Here is an 18,666-nt window from a genome sequence, read left to right as displayed (position 1 = left end):
TTGGTCTCTTTTGTGGAACCTATATCTTTCAGCAATTACCAGTGGTTTGGGGGAGAAATGAGACCCCAGGATTTCCACAATGTCACCGTAAGATTTAGTCTCAGGCTTAACAGGGTGCAGTAAGCTGCGTAGCAGAGAGTAGGTTTTAGCCCCTACAACAGTTAAGAATATTGGCACCTTCTTTGCTTCTGTAATGTCATTTGCAATACCAAAAAGCTCAAAACGCTCAGTATACACATGCCACTGCTCTGTATTCTCATCAAAAGGCTCCAGGGGCCTGGTCAGAGTAGCCATGATTTTTAGTTTCATTTTCACAGTCAGTGCAAACAAGCAGCTTTTTTTTGTTTGTTTGTTCTTTACCTTGACTTCTACTTCCTTCTGTTACTGGAGCAGCACCAGGATCCCATCCTCGTCGCCAGTGTTAAATCCTTGGGGCAGCCGGTGTAGGAAGCAATCACTTGAGGCCAGAGAGCAGGCAGTTAACCAAAACCTCCATTTTATTTACAGATATACAGAGAGCTCACTCAGCCGGTTGAAACCGGTTGAGCTAACCCATAATAATCTAACTCAGTTGCCATAGCAACAAAAGCCATGACAACCAAATACACAACACCAACACATTTGACAAATTTGTGCAGAATTTATCACATTGTTTTGGCTGGGGAAACCAAACTCCAAAAAGAACAAAATGTTTTGTTCTCAACATTTTCTAAACAAAGCATTGCGTTACAAAACAACTTTTCTTTCCAAATTTTACTTCAATGTTATTGTTAAAGAAGGTTTAAAAAACACCTTGACAACAAAACAAAATGTTTTCTTTCAGGTTGACCACAGCACTTTGAAATGCAATTTTGTCAACATTTTTTGTTCTCCAAAAGATTTTTGAAAAAAAAATTATTTCATGCCAGCCCCAAGCTATTTTTTTTTCCAATTTTTTGGTTTGTCCAGCAAACCTCAAGCCTAAATGTGCTTGCTTAGAAAGCTGCATGGTAACTTATCTGTGGGCTATTACACGGTTTATAGCCTCTGATGAGAAGGCAAAGCAGCACCATCCCGCCCTCCCACACTGGCTGAATTAGAAGCAGTAGTGGCAGCCTGGGCTGGAGCTGTGTATGGAGTGAGCCAGGCAGGTCTTCAGCAAGACCTCCCCTGCCCCAGTCTGCTCCTCACATACTCGCTGGGATAGCACCAGCAGAAGTTTACTGTTCCCTCCAATCAGATTATCTCTAACTGTGCTGTATGATTGCTACACACAATGGCTGTCATTGGTAACTGTGGTGTATTGAAAACAGCTAAAATTATAATCTAACACTTCAAATTCTCAGAGGATTTCCTGGTCCTGCTTGCCAACTGGGGGCTCTTTAGGGAAATGTGCAGTCTCGGTCTTTCAGCAGTCAGTAAGATGGGGGTGAGTTGTGCCTCTGTCTTAGGGAGCAGCCAGCTTTGTCACTCTCTGTTTTTGGTTCTTGTATGGTAAGGTTCTGGATTTTAAGAAATAAAGGAGAGTGACATTGCAACCTTCCAGAAAGAATATTGTATCTAACTCCAGTTCCAGGTACCACACTGTCATATACTGAACATCCGCTACCTGTTGCCAAACCCAAACTGTAGCCATGGGGGTTCGCTGAGTTTAGTTTTTTGTCTGATTCATCTGCTTAGCCTCGATGTGGCAGCCAATGCAACCAACTTGTTCTTGAAGCAGATCTGTAGGGAAAATACCCACAGCATCTTATGGAACAAAATCAAACTGTTGAGATATAAAACATGTGAAACAGAAACTGAAGCAAGGGTGATTTAATGGGTTTGCTGTTTTGAAGGTTCTTCAGAATAAAGAGAAGTCTCTTCAGGACCAGCTCTCAGCTGATGAGGAGAAGGTTCGGTAAGTCTGCTGGGTGCAAACCAAAGCTTTTTATGGTCAATGTCTTAGTGATGAGCATTACATGGGGAAAAGTAGTTTTGTATGCAAAGTTGAGAGTAAGCCAGTGTAGGGAATTTAAATTATAAGTACTCAGTACTGCAAAGACTCAAGAAAGTGACTGGTTAAGAGCCTGGTCTGAGTCAAGCATAACATGGTAGTTCTTGCACAAGAACCTACCATAGCTCTTTCAGTTCACCACAGTCGTAATCTGACTTATGCTTTCTGTACAGATACTGGGCCTCTCTCAAACAGACTTCTTAACTGCAGGGTGGTTTTGTGATGTGCTCTAATGGGAGCTAGGATAAGACTGTCAAACTCCTATTCAGTTGTGTCCTATCCAGGATTGTTGCCTGGAATCTCACACTGGCAGGTGAGACTATAACCCCACTGCACTATTAAAGAGACCATATCACTTGGAGTACCAGAGACTTTTAGATATCAGCACAGGTAGCCCTGCAGTTCATTACGCTAAATGGTGGGGGTTGTCAAAGGAACATGAGGCTTATTTCAATCAGCCACATTTCTCCGATCAGCCAATTGCTTGATAACCTTAGGAGAACCTCCTCAGCTTTGGGTTCTCCTGAGCTCTTTCTCCCTTTTCCCCAGGCTACCCACATTGGTGACTTTTGCTGGCCTAGGACTGTACCATGGTAGCATGCCTTTGTCTTCTCTTCCCCTTACATCACTTGTTATCTTTTTAGTTTGATGACACTTGTAATCACATGGGGCCTAAGCTTCATTAACCCCATTCTCCTGGCTTTCTGTTTTGGTGGTCGGATGGGCAGGGTAGCAGAAGACCTTCTTGTTACTCTGCTTATTACACCTGCAGAGAAATGTCCTGCAGCATAGACAACCTCCCATTGCAGGCAACCCCTAATTTGCTCTGTCTCTTTTTTTGTCTTGGGTGACTTTATACCCTGTAAATTTAAAAAAAAAAAATTAGAAAATCCCAAACTAAAGATAGGTTGGTCATGGGCTGTGAAGGTGCAGTCTGAGCATTTGCTGAGAAATTCGGAGTCAGAGAAAGCTGTACAGATCTGCCAAGTGCCTGGACAGACAATCTTAGAGATGTAAAGATGGTGGCCAAGATGCTCTGTGTGAGGTTATTGCTCAGCAATATGTGGAAAAAAACCTGCCTAATGAGAATAGTCAGTGTAAGGAAGGGCATCAAAACCTTATAACAGGCCAGGAGTCTAGACATGAATGTGAATCGCAGAAGTGAACTTTCAGATAGTTGCTGGCTGGCATTGGGGCAAAACAGCAGCAGGTGGTATCATTGCCTAGGGGTTAAAGCAGAGGAGCTGAGATGGAGGAGACTTGACATTCTTTTAAGCAAAGTAGGGAAATGTGGTCTAGATGAATGTGCTATAGGGTGGGTGCACAATTGTTAAAAGACTATTCATAGAGTAGGTACCAATGGTTTGCAGTCAAACTGGCAGGGTGTATCTAGTGAGGTCCCACAGGGGTCAGTCCTGGGTCCAGTATGTCACAAAGTGTGGGGGAGTCCGGGCCCTGCAACCCCCATTTCCTGCAATTCACCGTGACTCTCAGCCAACCAGTAAAACAGAAGGTTTATTAGACAACAGGAACACAGTCCCAAGCAGGGCTTGTAGGTACAACCAGGACCCCTCAGTCAAGTCCCTCTGGGGGCAAGGATATTAGACCCCAGACTTGGGGTTCCCTGACTCTTCCCAGCCAGCCCAAGACTGAAACTAAAAACCTCTCCAGTCGGCTCTCTTCCTTTGTCCAGGTTCCAGGGCAAAGGTGTTGACTCCCCCAACTCCCCTTCCTGGCTTAGGTTACAGGCTCAGGTCCTGTCCCTCACCTAAAGTCATCCCCTGCTCTCTTATCCCCCATGCAGACAGTCCCTACTGCGTCACACAGTACTATTCAATATTTTCCTTAATGACTTGGATAATGGAGTGGAGAGTATGCTTGTAACATTTCCAGATGACACTAAGCTGTGAAGGGTTGCAAGCACTTTGGAGATCAGGATTAGAATTCAGAATGACCTTGACTAATTGGAGGATGGTTCTATATTCAACAAAATGAGACACTGAAAATAAGTGTAAAATATTTCACTTAGAAAGGAAATATCAAATACTCATCTACATTAGGTGGTAGTACTGCTGAAAGGGATCTGGGGGTGATAGTGGAGTACGTGTCCAATTCTGGGTGCCACACTTTAGGAAAGATGTGGTCAAACTGGAGCAAGTGAAGAGGAGAGCAACAAAAATATTCAAAGCTTTACAAAACTTGAGCTAAGAGGAAAGGTTAAAAAAAATTGGGCATGTTTAGTCTTGAGAAAAGATGACTGAGGGGTGAAATGATAACAGTCTTCAAATATTAATATTAAGAGCTTTCTAAAGAGGATGGTGATCAATTGTTCTCCATGTCCTCTGAAGGTAGGACAATGGGCTTAATCTGTAGCAAGGGAGATTTACGCTAAACATTAGGAAAAACTTTCTAACTCTAAGGGCAGTTAAGCTCTGGAATAGGCTTCCAGGGGAGGTTATGGAATCCCCATCATTGTAGGGTTTTTAAGAACAGGTTGGACAAACACCTGTGAGGGAGAGCGAGAGCAAGAGAGCACTGGGTTCTCACCACTCTGTGAAGCTTGAATCAATCGGGGTTCCGAGGTGGTGGTGATAGCTGAGTGTCCAGAGAGCTGGAGACAGGCAGATCCTCCAGCACGATCAGTCAGGAGAAAATGAAGTCCCAATGGAACTGATGCAGATTTTGGATCCAGGCATCAGAACACTTGAGCATGGGTAGGGTTTTTTTTTAGGGAAAGAACAATGGTTCAAGGGAGAACACTAGATTTGTTTATGAGTAAACTAAGTATACCAAAGTTGTTTTGTTCAGACTAGACAATGGCAGCTGATCATTCCTGGCTATGGGTGGTGTTCCTTGGAGGAAGCTCACAATGTAGTTAGGGGTCTTCACTATTTTGGATACCACTCAAGGATTCATTATTAGAATTGGTCTGATAACTACTGAGCTGGGTGTGCGCAGGCGTGGGTTCATTAACATCTGGAGCAAGATCCCCCATCATGCAGTGCTTCCCTGCTTCTCTGGTCCCAGAGTTCCATGTGGTTCTTGCCTTGGAATCTCTGTTCTCCATTCTGTATGCTAATGGAGATGCTTCCCTGTCCCATCTTCGATGCAAATGAGGCTAGAGGAGTTTCCTTAATCCTGTCACCCTTGTCCCAGTGATCTAGGTGTGTCTCCGACTGCCTTCTCATTGCTTTTTATAAGTATTTCTTCTGATCAGTTTTGGTTCAAGCAGAGGCTGAGGGAGGGAAGGTCTTTTGTGAGTCAAACAGGCTGGATACTGCACCCTGGTTCCCCAAGAACACAGAGCTGAGAGGTAACAGTCCCTGTGGGAACTCCACTCCAGGTGTTGGTGCATCCCTGTGCCTGCACTCGGAGATTTTTACAGCAGTACTCGCACAGGCCACGCATGCGTGGTGCCTACTTGTGCGCCAAATGTGTCTCAATAACACACGTGCACAGCCCAGTTTCCTCAGTTCCTTCTCTACAACAGAGACTGCTCCAAACTCTGAAGTAGAGGGGAGGAGGGTGGTTAGTGGAGGACACACGACACACAGGGACACTCATCTCAAAGAACTGCACAGGTGAGTCAGCTCCTCTTCTTCTTCAAGAGCTGTCCCTGTGGGTGCTCCACTCCAGGTGACTGAAAAGCAGTAACTCTTAACGAGGTAGGGACTTCAGAGCTGGTAAGAAAGCTGTAGAGAACAGAGCTCGGCCCATTCAAATGTTGGTCTGGCGTCCCTGAGTAAGAGCATAATGTTTAGAAAAGGTATGCTCTGAAGCCCAGGTGGCGGTTTTGCAAATATCTGTGAGGGGAGTGTTACGTAAGAATGCCACAGATGTTGACACAGATCTGGTGGAGTGTGCTCTAACAGAAGTTGGAGGATTCATCTTCTTTAGTTGGTAGCATAGGCAGATACAGTCTGCTATCCAACTGGATATTTTTTGGGTAGAGGTGGATTTGTCTCTGGATCATTCTGTGATTAAAATGAAAAGTTTAGGGGGAGCCCTAAAGTCCTAGCCAGATAAAAGGACAATGCTCTGCACATGTCGAGTGTGTGAATTGCTGATTCAAAAGTGTTCACATGGAGTTTAGGAAAGAAGGTTGGTGGGTGGATAGGTTAATTGAGGTGGAAGGAGGAATGCACCTTCAGGAGAAATTTAGTATGCATTCAGACCGTGACTTTGTCCTTAAAAAATATAGTGTACGGTGGGTCAGCCATGAGCATTCCAAGTTCTCCTACACATCTGGCAGATGTAATGGTAAATAAAAACATAGTTTTTATGGATAGATGTAGAAGGGAGTATGTTGCAAGCGGCTCAAATTGATGGCACATCAAGCATATGAGGACCAAGTGTAGGTCCCAGGGTTGAGTGGGTGGTCTAATGTCCAGGTATAGGGTCTGGAGGCCCTTGAGGAACCACTTTGAGATGGGGTGGGCGAAGATAGTAGTGTCTCCATGTGAAACACTGTAATTGCTGCCAGATGTACCTTTAAGGAGCTAAAGGGAAGCCCAGATGGTTTAAGTTCTAAAAGCTAGTCTATTATTAGTGAAAGAGGGGCAGAAGCAGGAGCGGTTTTCTTGGTGGAGCACCAGTGAGTGAACTTAGTCCATTTCTGGAGATAGGTGGTAGGTGTGGATTGTGATCTGCTATGTAATAGTACTCTTTGTACCTGTTCAGAGCTGCCTAGTTCCTCATTAGAAAACCATTGAGGAGCCATGCTTTGAGGTGCAGCATCGTTTCGTTACGTTGGGGTGGTGTAGTTGATCCCTGCATTGTGATAATAGGTTTGGAAGGGGAGGGAAGTGGAATGGGTGGGCAAACTGACATCCTCATTAAAAATGGGTACTACGCCTGTCTAGACCACATGGGGCTATTAGTATGACCCTGGCCCTCTCTGCTCATATTTCTTGTTATACCCTGTGAAGAAGTGGAATGGGGCGGGGGTAGGGGAATGCCTATAGGAAATTGTCACTCCATTTGATGATGAATGTGTCTCCCATCGAGTACTTTCCTAGGCCTGCTCTGGAACAGAATTCTAGGCATTTTTTGTTGGTCACATTTTGAATATGTTGTGTAGGATGGTATCATTTATCTCCCATTCTTGATCTAGGGGAAAAGATCTGCTGAGCTCGTCCGCAGTGGTGTTTACTGAACCAGATAGGTAGGAAGCTAAAATTTGATAGTGTGTTGGGAGGCACCAATTCCAAAGTTTCATAGCCTCCGTGCAGAGTGAGTGGGATCGAGCTCCCCCTTGTCTGTTTTATATAAAACATGCAGGTGATGTTGTCAGTCATGATCCCGATGTGACGTTTCTGTGAGGGTGAAATTGGAGGCAGGCATTGTGGGCCGCTCGAAGCTCTAAAAGATTTATGTGTAGTGATGCTTCTGTAGGGGACCAGAGTCCCTGAGTGGTGTGTGGTGTGCCGTGTGTGCCTCCCAGCCCATGAGGGAAGCATCCGTGGTAATTATGATGGAGGGGGACTCCTGCGTGAATGGGACTCTGGAGCAGAGGTTGTGTGGACGAGTCCATCATGTGAGTGAGTCCGCCGTGACTTTGGTAGGATAGAAGTCTGTTTAGGTCATGTACATTCAGTCTGTAGACAGTGGTCATCCAACCTGCAGGCACCACATGTAGAGGCGTGCATTCTTGAGCACAAAAGTGCAAGAGACCATATGGCCAAGAAATTTCAGACAGTCCCGGACAGTGACCTGCAGGATGCTTTGCAACTTGGCAACAAGATTCTTTATGGTGTTCAATTTGTTAGATGGGAGAGATGCAAGTCTGGTTGTGGAATCAAGGTGAGTGCCTATGAACTCTAGTCATTGAATAGGAGTTAATGTGGATTTATTTTCGTTTATTTGTAGGCTCAGTCCCTGGAAACAATCAATGGTCATCTGCGTGGCTTGGATGTCTGTGCCTTGAGCAGGCAGTCATCAATTATGATTCTTTTTTTCTGTAAGTGTGCCGATGCCACTATGAGAATCTTGGAAAAGAAGTAGGGTGCTATTGAGAGCCCAAAGGGCAGAACCCTGTATTGGTCATGCTTTGAGCCCATAACAAATTTGAGAAAACGCCTGTGGGCAGGGTGTATAGTTACATGAAAATAAGCATCCTGCAGATCGAGGGCTGAAAACCAGTCTCCCTGTTTCAGCGCTGGAATTATGGTTGTCAGGGTAACCATTTTGAATTTTTGCTTTTTGATGATGCATAAACTCGCCTGAGGTCAAGGATGGGTTGCCATCCCCCACTTTTCTGTCAAAAAGTCGTGGGAATAAAAACCCTTTTGCCTGTGCTGATCGGACACTATCTCGACTGCTCCTATTTGTAGAAGATGTTGCACCTCTTGGCGGAACAAGTGGTCGTGAGACGGGTTCCTGAAGAGGGACGGGCTGGGGGGTGGGTGGTAGGTATGGACGGGAAGGGGATGGATTAGCCCAATTGGATGACCTCTAGGGCCCATCTGTCCATAGTGATGGCTCACCGGTTGTGGTAGAATGGGAGTAAATGGTGAGCAACAGGCTGGATGGGAATTATAAGCACTGGAGTGTGTTAGGATATAGATATTCAGGCCTGCCTGTAAAGGCCTATACTTTAAGAACTTAGGTGTATTTTTATCACTTAGCTAGTTACAGGGGTATAAAAACAAAGAATCAAAATCACAGTCCTCCTGTGTATGGGCCTTCTCTCACTAGGATAGTCTGAGGTTTAGTTCTTAAGCTAAGGCCCTTGGCTAAGCAGCAGGGGCAGCCATAAGCTGGGAAGCGAACGGTCACATCCCAAACCAGTCACATTGAAATAAGGTGGTGTTGGGCTTTTAGGAAGATGATCCTGTCCTGATAGTGCCCATCACCACCAGATAAAGAAACAGATCTTAAGATGGTTAAAGAAAACTTAGTTTGATAGCATCCTGTCTGGCAAGAAATCACTTATCAATGGTTGTGGTTGTGAAACCCTCATTTCTGTATGTTTTTTCTTTATGGCCCCCACTTTTCTATTGTTAATCTGTCTGGTTCTCTGTTTCTGTATGCTGTATAATTAATTTTGCTGGGTGTAAAGTTAATTAGGGTAGTGGGATATAATTGGTTAGAGAATTATGTTACAATATGTTAGGATTGATTAGTTAAATTTCAGTAAAATGACTGGGTAAAGTATAACTGAGAATATTACTATATAAACTGGGGTCAAACAGGAAGTAGAAGGGAAATTGGAACTGTCATAGGTTTATTCCCCACTTTGAACTTTAGCGTCCAAAAGATGGGGACCTGCATGGATCCTTCTAAGCTTAAATCCTAGCTTAGATCTGGTTTTTGCTGCCACCAGCCAGGTTTCAGTGTCTGGCACACTCACTGTTCCCTCAAACCTTTCCCTGGGGAACACAGATCCAAACTCCTTGGATCTTAACACAAAGGGAAATAAACCATTCCCCCAGCTTCTTCCCCCTCCCCTAGTCGTTGGGAGAGATTACCTTGATTCAACTCCTTGAATCTAAACAAGGAGGGATTCACCTCCCCCCCTTTCTTTCTTTCTTTCCCCCCACCTGTCCCTGGTGAGTTAAACTAATCCCCTGAGGTTTTAAACAAGGGAAAAATCAAACAGGTTCTTAAAAAGAAAAGCTTTTAATTAAAAAAAATAAAAAAAATAAAACACTATCTCTGTAAAATCAGGATGGAAGTTTACAGGGTACAGCTTGTAAAAACTAGAGAAACTCTAGCCTAAGTACAAGTACAGCAAACAAAATAAAATAAAATAGGGTTCCAGCAAACACACATTTGCAAATACAGAAATTAATTAGAAGACTAATCCGCCTTTCTAATACTCACTATACTGAATAGAAGAAAATACTTCAGGAAGCTTGGAGAGCCTGGATATACGTCTGGCCCCTCTTAGATCCAAAGAGAGAACAACGCCCAAAACAAAGAACACAAACAAAGACTTCCCTCCACAGAGATTTGAAATTATCTTGTCCCTTGATTGGTCCTCTGGTCAGGTGTCCGTCAGGTTACTGAGCTTGTTAACCCTTTACAGGTAAAAGAGACCTTAACCCTTAACTATCTGTTTATGACAGGAACCATGCTTACCAAGTGGGGGAATAGGGAACAGGGACACAGGCAAGGCTCTGTGGTGTCAGAGCTGGGAAGGGAACACTGGGGAACAGACTCTATCGGTGTATAGAGATAAGCCCGACAGGTGTGAAGGACTTTGGAATATGCTTGCTTGGAAACTAACCACAATAAACATTGCATTGTCTGTGCTTCGGACTTCTGGTCTTTTGCTGCTTGCTGTCTGCGTGACAAGAACCAGGGAAGTGGGAGGGTGAAGGGACAGCCTTCTAACAGAGTGGGTGGGAGGTCTTCTATAGCCTCAACAAAGTCTTCAAATCTGCTTATTAGATGGAGGGGGTTGGGACAGTGCTGATGTTGTGGGGCGTCGTCGTTGATGCCTTGGTCTCTGGCGGTGTTGCTGCTGCTGGTTCTATGGCCTCTGTTGTTATGTGTAGGCCAGGCATCATGGGCACTGGTAAGGCTGATAAGTGTATTGTCTTCTTCTAGTTGCTGGTGTATGGATACCTAGGTTTCTGAGCATTGTTCTGGAATCCTTCATGATGTGCAGCATCTTGTTGGTTTTTGCTGCAAATAACTTCTCGCCATCGAAGGGGAGATCCTCCACGGTGTTTTATATCTCGCATGGGACAGAAGAAGAGGCAAACCATGAAGCCCAATGCATCACAATGGCCTTGACAGTGGACTTAGCAGCTGTGTCCACAGCATTGAGGGCAACCTGCATTGACAGTTGGGAAATAATCTGCCCTTCAGAGACTACTGCTTTGAATTGTTGTCTCTTGTGCTCTGGGATGTCATTAATAAAGTCTATGAGTTTCCCATAATTTCTGTGATCATATTTGGCCAGTAGGGCTGCGTAGTTTACCACTCTCAATTGTAGCGTGATTGATGCATAAACTTTGCACCCGAGTAGGTCCATTCTTTTGCTATCCTTGTCAGAAGGAGTGGACTGGAAATGCTACTGTTTGTTCTTTTGGTTTTCTGCTTCTACTACCAGTGAATTTGATGCTGGATGCATGAAAAGGAATTCTGAGGCCCTGGAGGGGACATAGTATTTTCAATTTGCCCTTTTGCAGGTAGGGGGTATGATGGCTGGGGTTTGCCAGATATTCTCGGCAGGGTCCTGCAACCCTGAAGGAACTCTTGGGTGATACTGGAAGTGTCTGATAACCCAGAGAGGATCAGATTGATTTCCTCCTTTGAAGGGTAACTGATTTGGTGGATGGGGGAATGCAGTGGACATAATATACCTGGAGTTCAGCAAGACTTCTGACACAGTCCCACATGACATGCTGATAAGTAAGCTGGGTACATAAATGGTTAAACAACCAAAAACAAAACTATTAATGGACGTAAGTTTGGAGGGAGGTCTCAAGTGAGGTCCCACAGGGATCTGTTCTGGGTCTGGTGTTGTTTAACATCTTTATTAATGACCTGGATGTAGGAATAGAGAGCATACTGATCAAGTTTGCAGATGACACAAACCTGGGGAGCAGCAAAGAGTCTTGTGGCACCTTATAGACTAACAGACGTTTTGGAGCATGAGCTTTCGTGGGTGAATACCCACTTCGTCGGGGCATCCGACGAAGTGGGTATTCACCCACGAAAGCTCATGCTCCAAAACGTCTGTTAGTCTATAAGGTGCCACAAGACTCTTTGCTGCTTTTACAGATCCAGACTAACACGGCTACCCTCTGATACTTGAAACCTGGGGAGGTTGCCAATACTATGGAGGACAGAGCTAAAATTCAGCGGGATCTTGACAAATTAGAGAAGTGAGCTAGAGATAACAAAATGAAATTCAGTGAGGACACAAGTAAGGTGCTACACTTAAGGAAGAAAAACCAAATGCACAAATACAGAATATGGGGGGAGGGGAACTGGCTTAGCGGCAGCACTGCTGAGAAATATCTGGGAGTGGATCACAACCACAGCATGAGTCAGCAATGCAATGCTGTTGCAAAAAAAGCAAATGCAATTTTAGGTTGATTTAACAGAGGAATAGCATACAAGTCACAGGAGGTGAAAGTACCGCTCTATCTCAGCTGGGGTACTGTGTCCAGTTTTGGTCAACAATGTATTGAAAGGATGTGGAGAAGTTGGAAAGGATCTAGAGACAAGTGACAAAGATAATCAAAGGGACAGAATTGGGAGGGGAGGAATAGCTCAGTGGTTTGAACAGTAACCTGCTGAACCCAGGGTTGTGAGTTCAATCTTTGACTGGGGCCATTTAGGGAGCTGGGGCAAAAATCTGTCAGGGACAATACTTGGTTCTGCTGTATTGGGAGGGAGGGATAGCTCAGTGGTTTGAACAGTAACCTGCTGAACCCAGGGTTGTGAGTTCAATCCTTGAGGGGGCCATTTGGGGATTGGTCCTGCATTAAGCAGGGGGTTGGACAAGATGGCCTTCTGAGGTTTCTATGAGAGCCATATGAACAAAGGCTGAAGGAACAGGGTATTCTTAGTTTAGAAAAGGGGAGATTAAGGGAGAATATGATAGTGGTCTTCAGACACTTGAAAGGCTGCCCTAAAAAAGATGGAGAAAAGTTGTTCTCTTTTGCCACAGAGGGCAGGACAAGAGGCAATGAGTTCAAAGTACAGTAGAGCAGATTTAGATTAAATCTCAGGAAAAAACTTTCTAATTGTAAGAACAGTAGGACAATGGAACAGATGCGTATGGAAGTCGTGGCAGCTCCTTAGCTGGAGGTTTTCAAAAGGAGGCTGGATAGTCACCTGTTATGACACTCTGTAACTCAGGGGAACACCTAGCACCCTCATGTTCATCCTTGTAAAATGATTGTGTGGTATCCAGTGCAAAGTTTGTTGGGTGTCTTCAGAAGGCTGGTGATGTACTGAGCATTGTTGTTATAGTGCTATTATAGACTCATAGAATCATAGAAGATTGGGTTAGAAGAGACCTCAGGAGGTCATATGGTAATGTTATAGGTTTTTATATCTATCTATCTATCTATCTATCTATCTATCTATCTATCTATCTATCTATCGTAGGTTATAATGTCATTATAGTAATGTTATAGGTTATAATTTCATGTATATCGTTATGAGGCTGAAAATGTGTCCTCGTGGCTTAAAACAAGCCCAGGCAAAAACTCTCCAAGAGCAGAGAGGCAGTTCACACCTCATCAGGGCAGGTATGGGACAAACCCAGCCCAGCCTCACAGGAACAAAGGACGCTGGCCTAGGCAGCAACAAAAGAATCTGTTAGACTCTCAAGTGAGTCAACCCCCTTCCATTGGTCAGTTTGTGACTGCAATGAGGTAATACTCACCTGACTCTGGGGTGCCAAGAGGGAAGAAAGGACATGATAAAAGGGAGAGGCGTTTGCCATGTTCTCTCTCTTCCGCCTACATCTACAGACATCACCACTACCAAGCGACTGAAGCGCTGATCAAGGGGAGAGCCTGTCTGAAGAGCAACCAGCCAGCCTGTGGTGAAAAGCATCTAAGTGTATAAGGGCACTGAAAATGTTAACATAGCTTAGAATGTGTTTTGCTTTTATTTCATTTGACCAAATCTGACTTGTTATGCTTTGACTTATAATCACTTAAAATCTCTTTCATAGTTAATACAGATGTTTGTTTATTCTACCTGAAGCAGTGTGTTTGATTTGAAGTGTGTCAGAAACTCCCCTTGTGATAACAAGCCTCATACATATCAATTTCTTTGTTAAATTGATGAACTCATATAAGCTTGCAGCATCCAGCAGGCATAACGTGACACTGCAAGATGGAGGTTCCTAAGGTTGTGTCTGGGACCAGAGATATTGGTTAGCATCATTCGCTTGCAAGTAGCTGGAAGCAGCTTACATACCAGAGGCTGTGTGTGACCAGCCCAGGAGTGGGGGTTCTCACAGCAGAGCAGGGTAAGGCTGGCTCCCAGAGTCAAGGATTGGAGTGACCTAGCAGATCACTGGTCTGGATAACACCAGAGGGGAACGTCACACCTATCTTGTCAGAAATCCTGCATCTTGGCAGAGGGTTAGACTAAATGACCCTTGCAGTCCCTTGTCACCCTATGACTCTATGATTCAATGTTGCCAGACATATTTTACCAGGACAATACTAAGCAGCAAATTATGAGTTTTCTAATGACACCTTATGTGACAATGCTGCCTGTGGGAGCCAGCTGAGGACACTCAATCAGGGTGAACTGCAAACAGAATGAGGCAGACAAACCCCAAATGCTGGTGGATATTCCAATACTTAGATTTACCAAGCCAGCAGAAAACAGCTTCTATATTACCATACAGGTTACTTAGAAGTCCAAATAACACAGTTCCCTTAAAGTGCCCAGCCTCAGGCCTCAATCCAGACACACATGTCAGATATGATGATGATTACTGAAAATCTTATCTCATCATATAATATAAAAGGTTCTCCTGATCCCAAAGGCCCAAACCCCAGACTCAGGTCAAATGATAACTTAGATCTTACCCAAAATACATGCTTATAGCCAATTCTTATTAACTAAACTAAAATTTATTAAAAAAGAAAAGAGAGAGAGTGCTGGTTAAAAGATCAATATACAGACAGACTTGAATTCAATTCCTGAGGTTCAGATACATAGCAGAGATGAGCTTGTAGTTGCCAAAAGTCCTTTTAGATATAGTCCATAGATTATAGTCCAATGTCCATATTCAGGGCGACTCCAGTCAGTGACTGGGGATCTCAATCCTTATGGTTTAAGGTTTCCCCTTCTTGAAACCCAAAGCAGATCTGAGATGAAGCAGGATCGTGTCCCAGGGTTCTTATACATTTCCAGCAGCCTTTTGGCCTGAGAAAACAATAGGCTTAACTCTCCTTCTCCCAAACATCCTGGCAATTAGCACAGGGTAATTTATCCATTAAACAGTTCAGATACAGGTTACCAGAACCTTCAAAGAGATATATAGACAATAATACTATTTGACTCAAGTGTCTTCTAAATGTTAATATTCCTTTTTTGATCTTTGAATCAAAGCTATAGCAATAGACAAGACTTGTTTGCTTATATCACAAGACCTAAGCAAACACCTACCCACAATGCAGACTTGCATTTCAAAGCTCTAGTCATTTACATACCTTCTTAACCAGTCTTTAAAGTTTAGCCATGGGTCTGGTCAGTCTGTGAGTTAATTAACTCTTTCTGGCACTGTCATCTTTCAATGAGATATTATATTAAACTCATAATGTCACACCTTACAAGGCATAACTTGTACAAAGATTATTACTATGGTGTGTAGGCTGTGCTTTGAGCAGGGGGTTGGACTAGGTGACCTCCTGATGTCCCTTCCAACCCTGATGTTCTATGATTCTATGAATACAAGGGGTGTATTCCATCACATTGGGTCATGGGTGGTCAGGCCTACTGGTGGAAGTGAGAATTCAGCCTACCAGTTAGAGCTAGGTCCAGGATGGGCAGAGTACAGGAAAAAAGCCAAGGGTCAGCACTGGAGGGACTCAGAAGCCAAATGACAGACTCGGAGGGTAAACCAGAGTCGTAAGCCAGAGGCAGATCTGGGGATTGAAGTCAGAAGATGGAGGGGCACAGGGACTGCAAGAGGCTGGAGCAAGGACTGGAACAAGGGCAAATGCAGCTCCAGTCATGGTACTCATTGAAGAGCTGCTGATCTGCTGTGGGGGCCAGCTAAAGCAGGGCTGCTAAACCAGCAGCCAGTCAGGAGCTCTGGCCACTTAGCCAGTTCTGAGGCAGTGCTTCTGGGTTCGTTGATTGCCTAGTAGCAAAGTTAGTCAGGGAGCAGGCCAGCAGCTGGTCCTAGGTGGTCTGGTCCCTGACAGTCACTGTTTGTTGGTAAAGCCTTTCAGAGAGAGAAAGGGTCCATCAGTAGATGGGACTGTTAACGATTCCTTTCAGGAAGCCGCTGAAAAAAGCTGTTGCTGGGACACTGCTCAATAAATCATGTCTCAGCATAGATCATCCTTTTGGATACCTATGACCAAAAGGTGTTAGAATCATAGAATCATAGAATATCAGGGTTGGAAGGGACCTCAGAAGGTCATCTAGTCCAATCCCCTGCTCAAAGCAGGACCAATCCCCAATGAAATCATCCCAGCCATAGCTTTGTCAAGCCTGATCTTAAAAACCTCTAAGGAAGGAGATTCCACCACCTCCCTAGGTAACCCATTCCAGTGCTTCACCACCCTCCTAGTGAAAAAGTTTCCCCTAATATCCAACCTAGACCTCCCCCACTGCAACTTGAGACCATTACTCCTTGTTCTGTCATCTGCTACCACTGAGAACACTCTAGATGCATCCTCTTTTGAACCCCCTTTCAGGTAGTTGAAAGCAGCTATCAAATCCCCCCTCATTCTTCTCTTCTGCAGACTAAACAATCCCAGTTCCCTCAGCCTCTCCTCATAAGTCATGTGCTCCAGCCCCGTAATCATTTTTGTTGCCCTCCGCTGGACTCTTTCCAATTTTTCCACATCCTTCTTGTAGTGGGGGGGGGGGCAAAATTGGACACAGTACTCCAGATGAGGCCTCACCAATGCCAAATAGCGGGGAATGATCACATCCCCAATCTACTGGCAATGCCCCTACTTATACAGCCCAAAATGCCATTAGCCTTCTTGGCAACAAGGGCACACTGTTGACTCATATCCAGCTTCTCATCCACTGTAACCCCTAGGTCCTTTTCTGCAGAACTGCTGCCTAGCTATTGGGTCCCTACTCTGTAGCAGTGCATGGGATTCTTCTGTCCTAAGTGCAGGACTCTGCACTTGTCCCTGTTGAACCTCATCAGATTTCTTTTGGCCCAATCTTCTAATTTGCTAGGTCCCTCTGTATCCTATCTCTACCCTCCAGCTTATCTACCACTTCCCCCAGTTTAGTGTCATCTGCAAACTTGCTGAGGGTGCAGTCCACACCATCCTCCAGATCATTAATGAAGATATTGAACAAAACTGGCCCCAAGACGGACCCTTGGGGCACTCCGCTTGATACCGGCTGCCAACTAGACATGGAGCCATTGGTCACTACCTGTTGAGCCCGATGATTTAGCCAGCTTTCTATCCACCTTATAGTCCATTCATCTAGCTCATGCTTCTTAAACTTTCCAGCAAGAATACTGTGGGAGACCATATCAAAAGCTTTGCTAAAGTCAAGGAATAACACATCCACTGCTTTCCCCTCATCCACAGAGTGTTATCTCATCATAGAAAACAATTAGGTTAGTCAGGCATGACTTGCCCTTGGTGAATCCATGCTGACTGTTCCTGACCACTTTCCTCTCCTCTAAGTTCATCAGAATTTATTCCTTGAGGATTTGCTCCATGATTTTTCCAGGGACTGAGGAGAGGCTGACTGGCCTGTAGTTCCCTGGATCCTCCTTCTTCCCTTTTTTAAAGATGGGCACTACAGTAGCCTTTTTCCAGTCATCTGGGACCTCTCCCGATTGCCATTAGTTTTCAAAGATAATGGCCAATGGCTCTGCAATCACATCCGCTAACTCCTTTAGCACCCTCGGATGCAGCACATCAGGCCCCATGGACTTGTGCTCGTCCAGCTTTTCTAAATAGTCCTTGTCCCCCACTTTGTGGGGTTGGTTCAAATGTTCACCCCCTGGGGGGACCTTTCCCCCCACCCCCCACCCGGGATTCTATTCCCCTGCGCTCTGGTTCCAGTCAGGTCCCCGTGTCTGACCCCCCCTCCTCCCCCCTCCCTTCCCTCCAGAATCCCAACCCAAATCCCTTCCCTCTCCTCTCACACCTCCTCTCTCTCCTCCCTCCTCCTCCTGCTCTGCTCTCTCTCTCTTCCCCCAGTCCCTGTCTCCACCCCCTTCTCCCCTCCTTCCTTCCTGAACTTAAGTAACTTAAAGAGTTTATTAAAAGAGAAAAAAAAAGAAAAAAAAAAGAAAGAGAAAAAAACACACAGTCTCTAATCTATTAATAGAATAGATCATAGAAAATCCCTTAATCTTATAATACCTTTAGAAATTTCTCTTTACAAACAAATACACACAAAACACGAATAATCAATGCAAACACACAGAACAGAATTGCACACACATTCACATACAATTACTATGTTTCTACAAAGTAGTTCAGCAGTTGAATAGGAGAAATTAGTTCAGAAAGATGAGCAGTGTTGGTTTGCCTCTGGTCTGTGTAGGTCCAGACGGCAGAGAAAGACAGAAAGAAACAGAGAGAAAGCTCAAATTGATTCTCTGATTTTCAAATTCTCTTCCTGATTGGTCCTTTGGTCAGGTGTTCCATCAGGTCTGTGTTAACCCTTTACCTTAAGACCTTAAACCTTAACTAAACACGCCCCCAAATCACCAACAGTGGGAGCACTGGCGGTGACTTGGTGAACTGCAAAAAAATCCAAAACCAAACAAAAACAATACATGTACTATACTACATACTACATTACATATACAGAACAGTTTATAACCACTTTATACACACTAGATTCTGGGAGACTGTGCATCAGCAACTTTGTTGGAAGCTCCTGGATGTTGAATTTCAAAAAAAATCAAAAATCAAAGTCTAAACAGAGAGTTTGTTCTTTTTTGTTAGTTTTTGTTAAGTATTGTTAGCCAGTGAAGCATTTCAGCAGCATTTGTAGCTGGAACTGCCCCCCTAGCTAGTATAAGGTATCCAATGGGC

At 44.4% G+C, this 18,666-nt stretch overlaps 1 protein-coding gene across 2 annotated transcripts in view; it reads left to right on the top strand.

Moving 5' to 3' along the window:
- The first annotated feature begins 1,328 nt into the window (after window positions 1-1,328).
- LOC120372329 (alpha-1,4-N-acetylglucosaminyltransferase-like) overlaps window positions 1,329-18,666 on the top strand; it is a 29,975-nt gene continuing 12,637 nt past the window's right edge. Inside the window, exons 1-2 of one of the 2 annotated variants that reach the window (XM_039489360.1) lie at window positions 1,329-1,408; window positions 1,818-1,879. Coding sequence is in view for 1 of the 2 variants with exons in the window: in XM_039489359.1 (XP_039345293.1) it covers window positions 12,971-12,973 (3 nt within the window). In the remaining variant the exon portion in view is untranslated. Of the gene's footprint in view, window positions 1,409-1,817; window positions 1,880-12,955; window positions 12,974-18,666 lie in introns of those variants that run through there. The other variant, XM_039489359.1, reaches the window with a different exon arrangement.

This window comes from Mauremys reevesii, linkage group 9, assembly GCF_016161935.1.
Source record: "Mauremys reevesii isolate NIE-2019 linkage group 9, ASM1616193v1, whole genome shotgun sequence".
NCBI classification, from domain to species: domain Eukaryota; kingdom Metazoa; phylum Chordata; order Testudines; family Geoemydidae; genus Mauremys; species Mauremys reevesii.
This window is presented reverse-complemented; position numbering and strand designations above follow the sequence as displayed.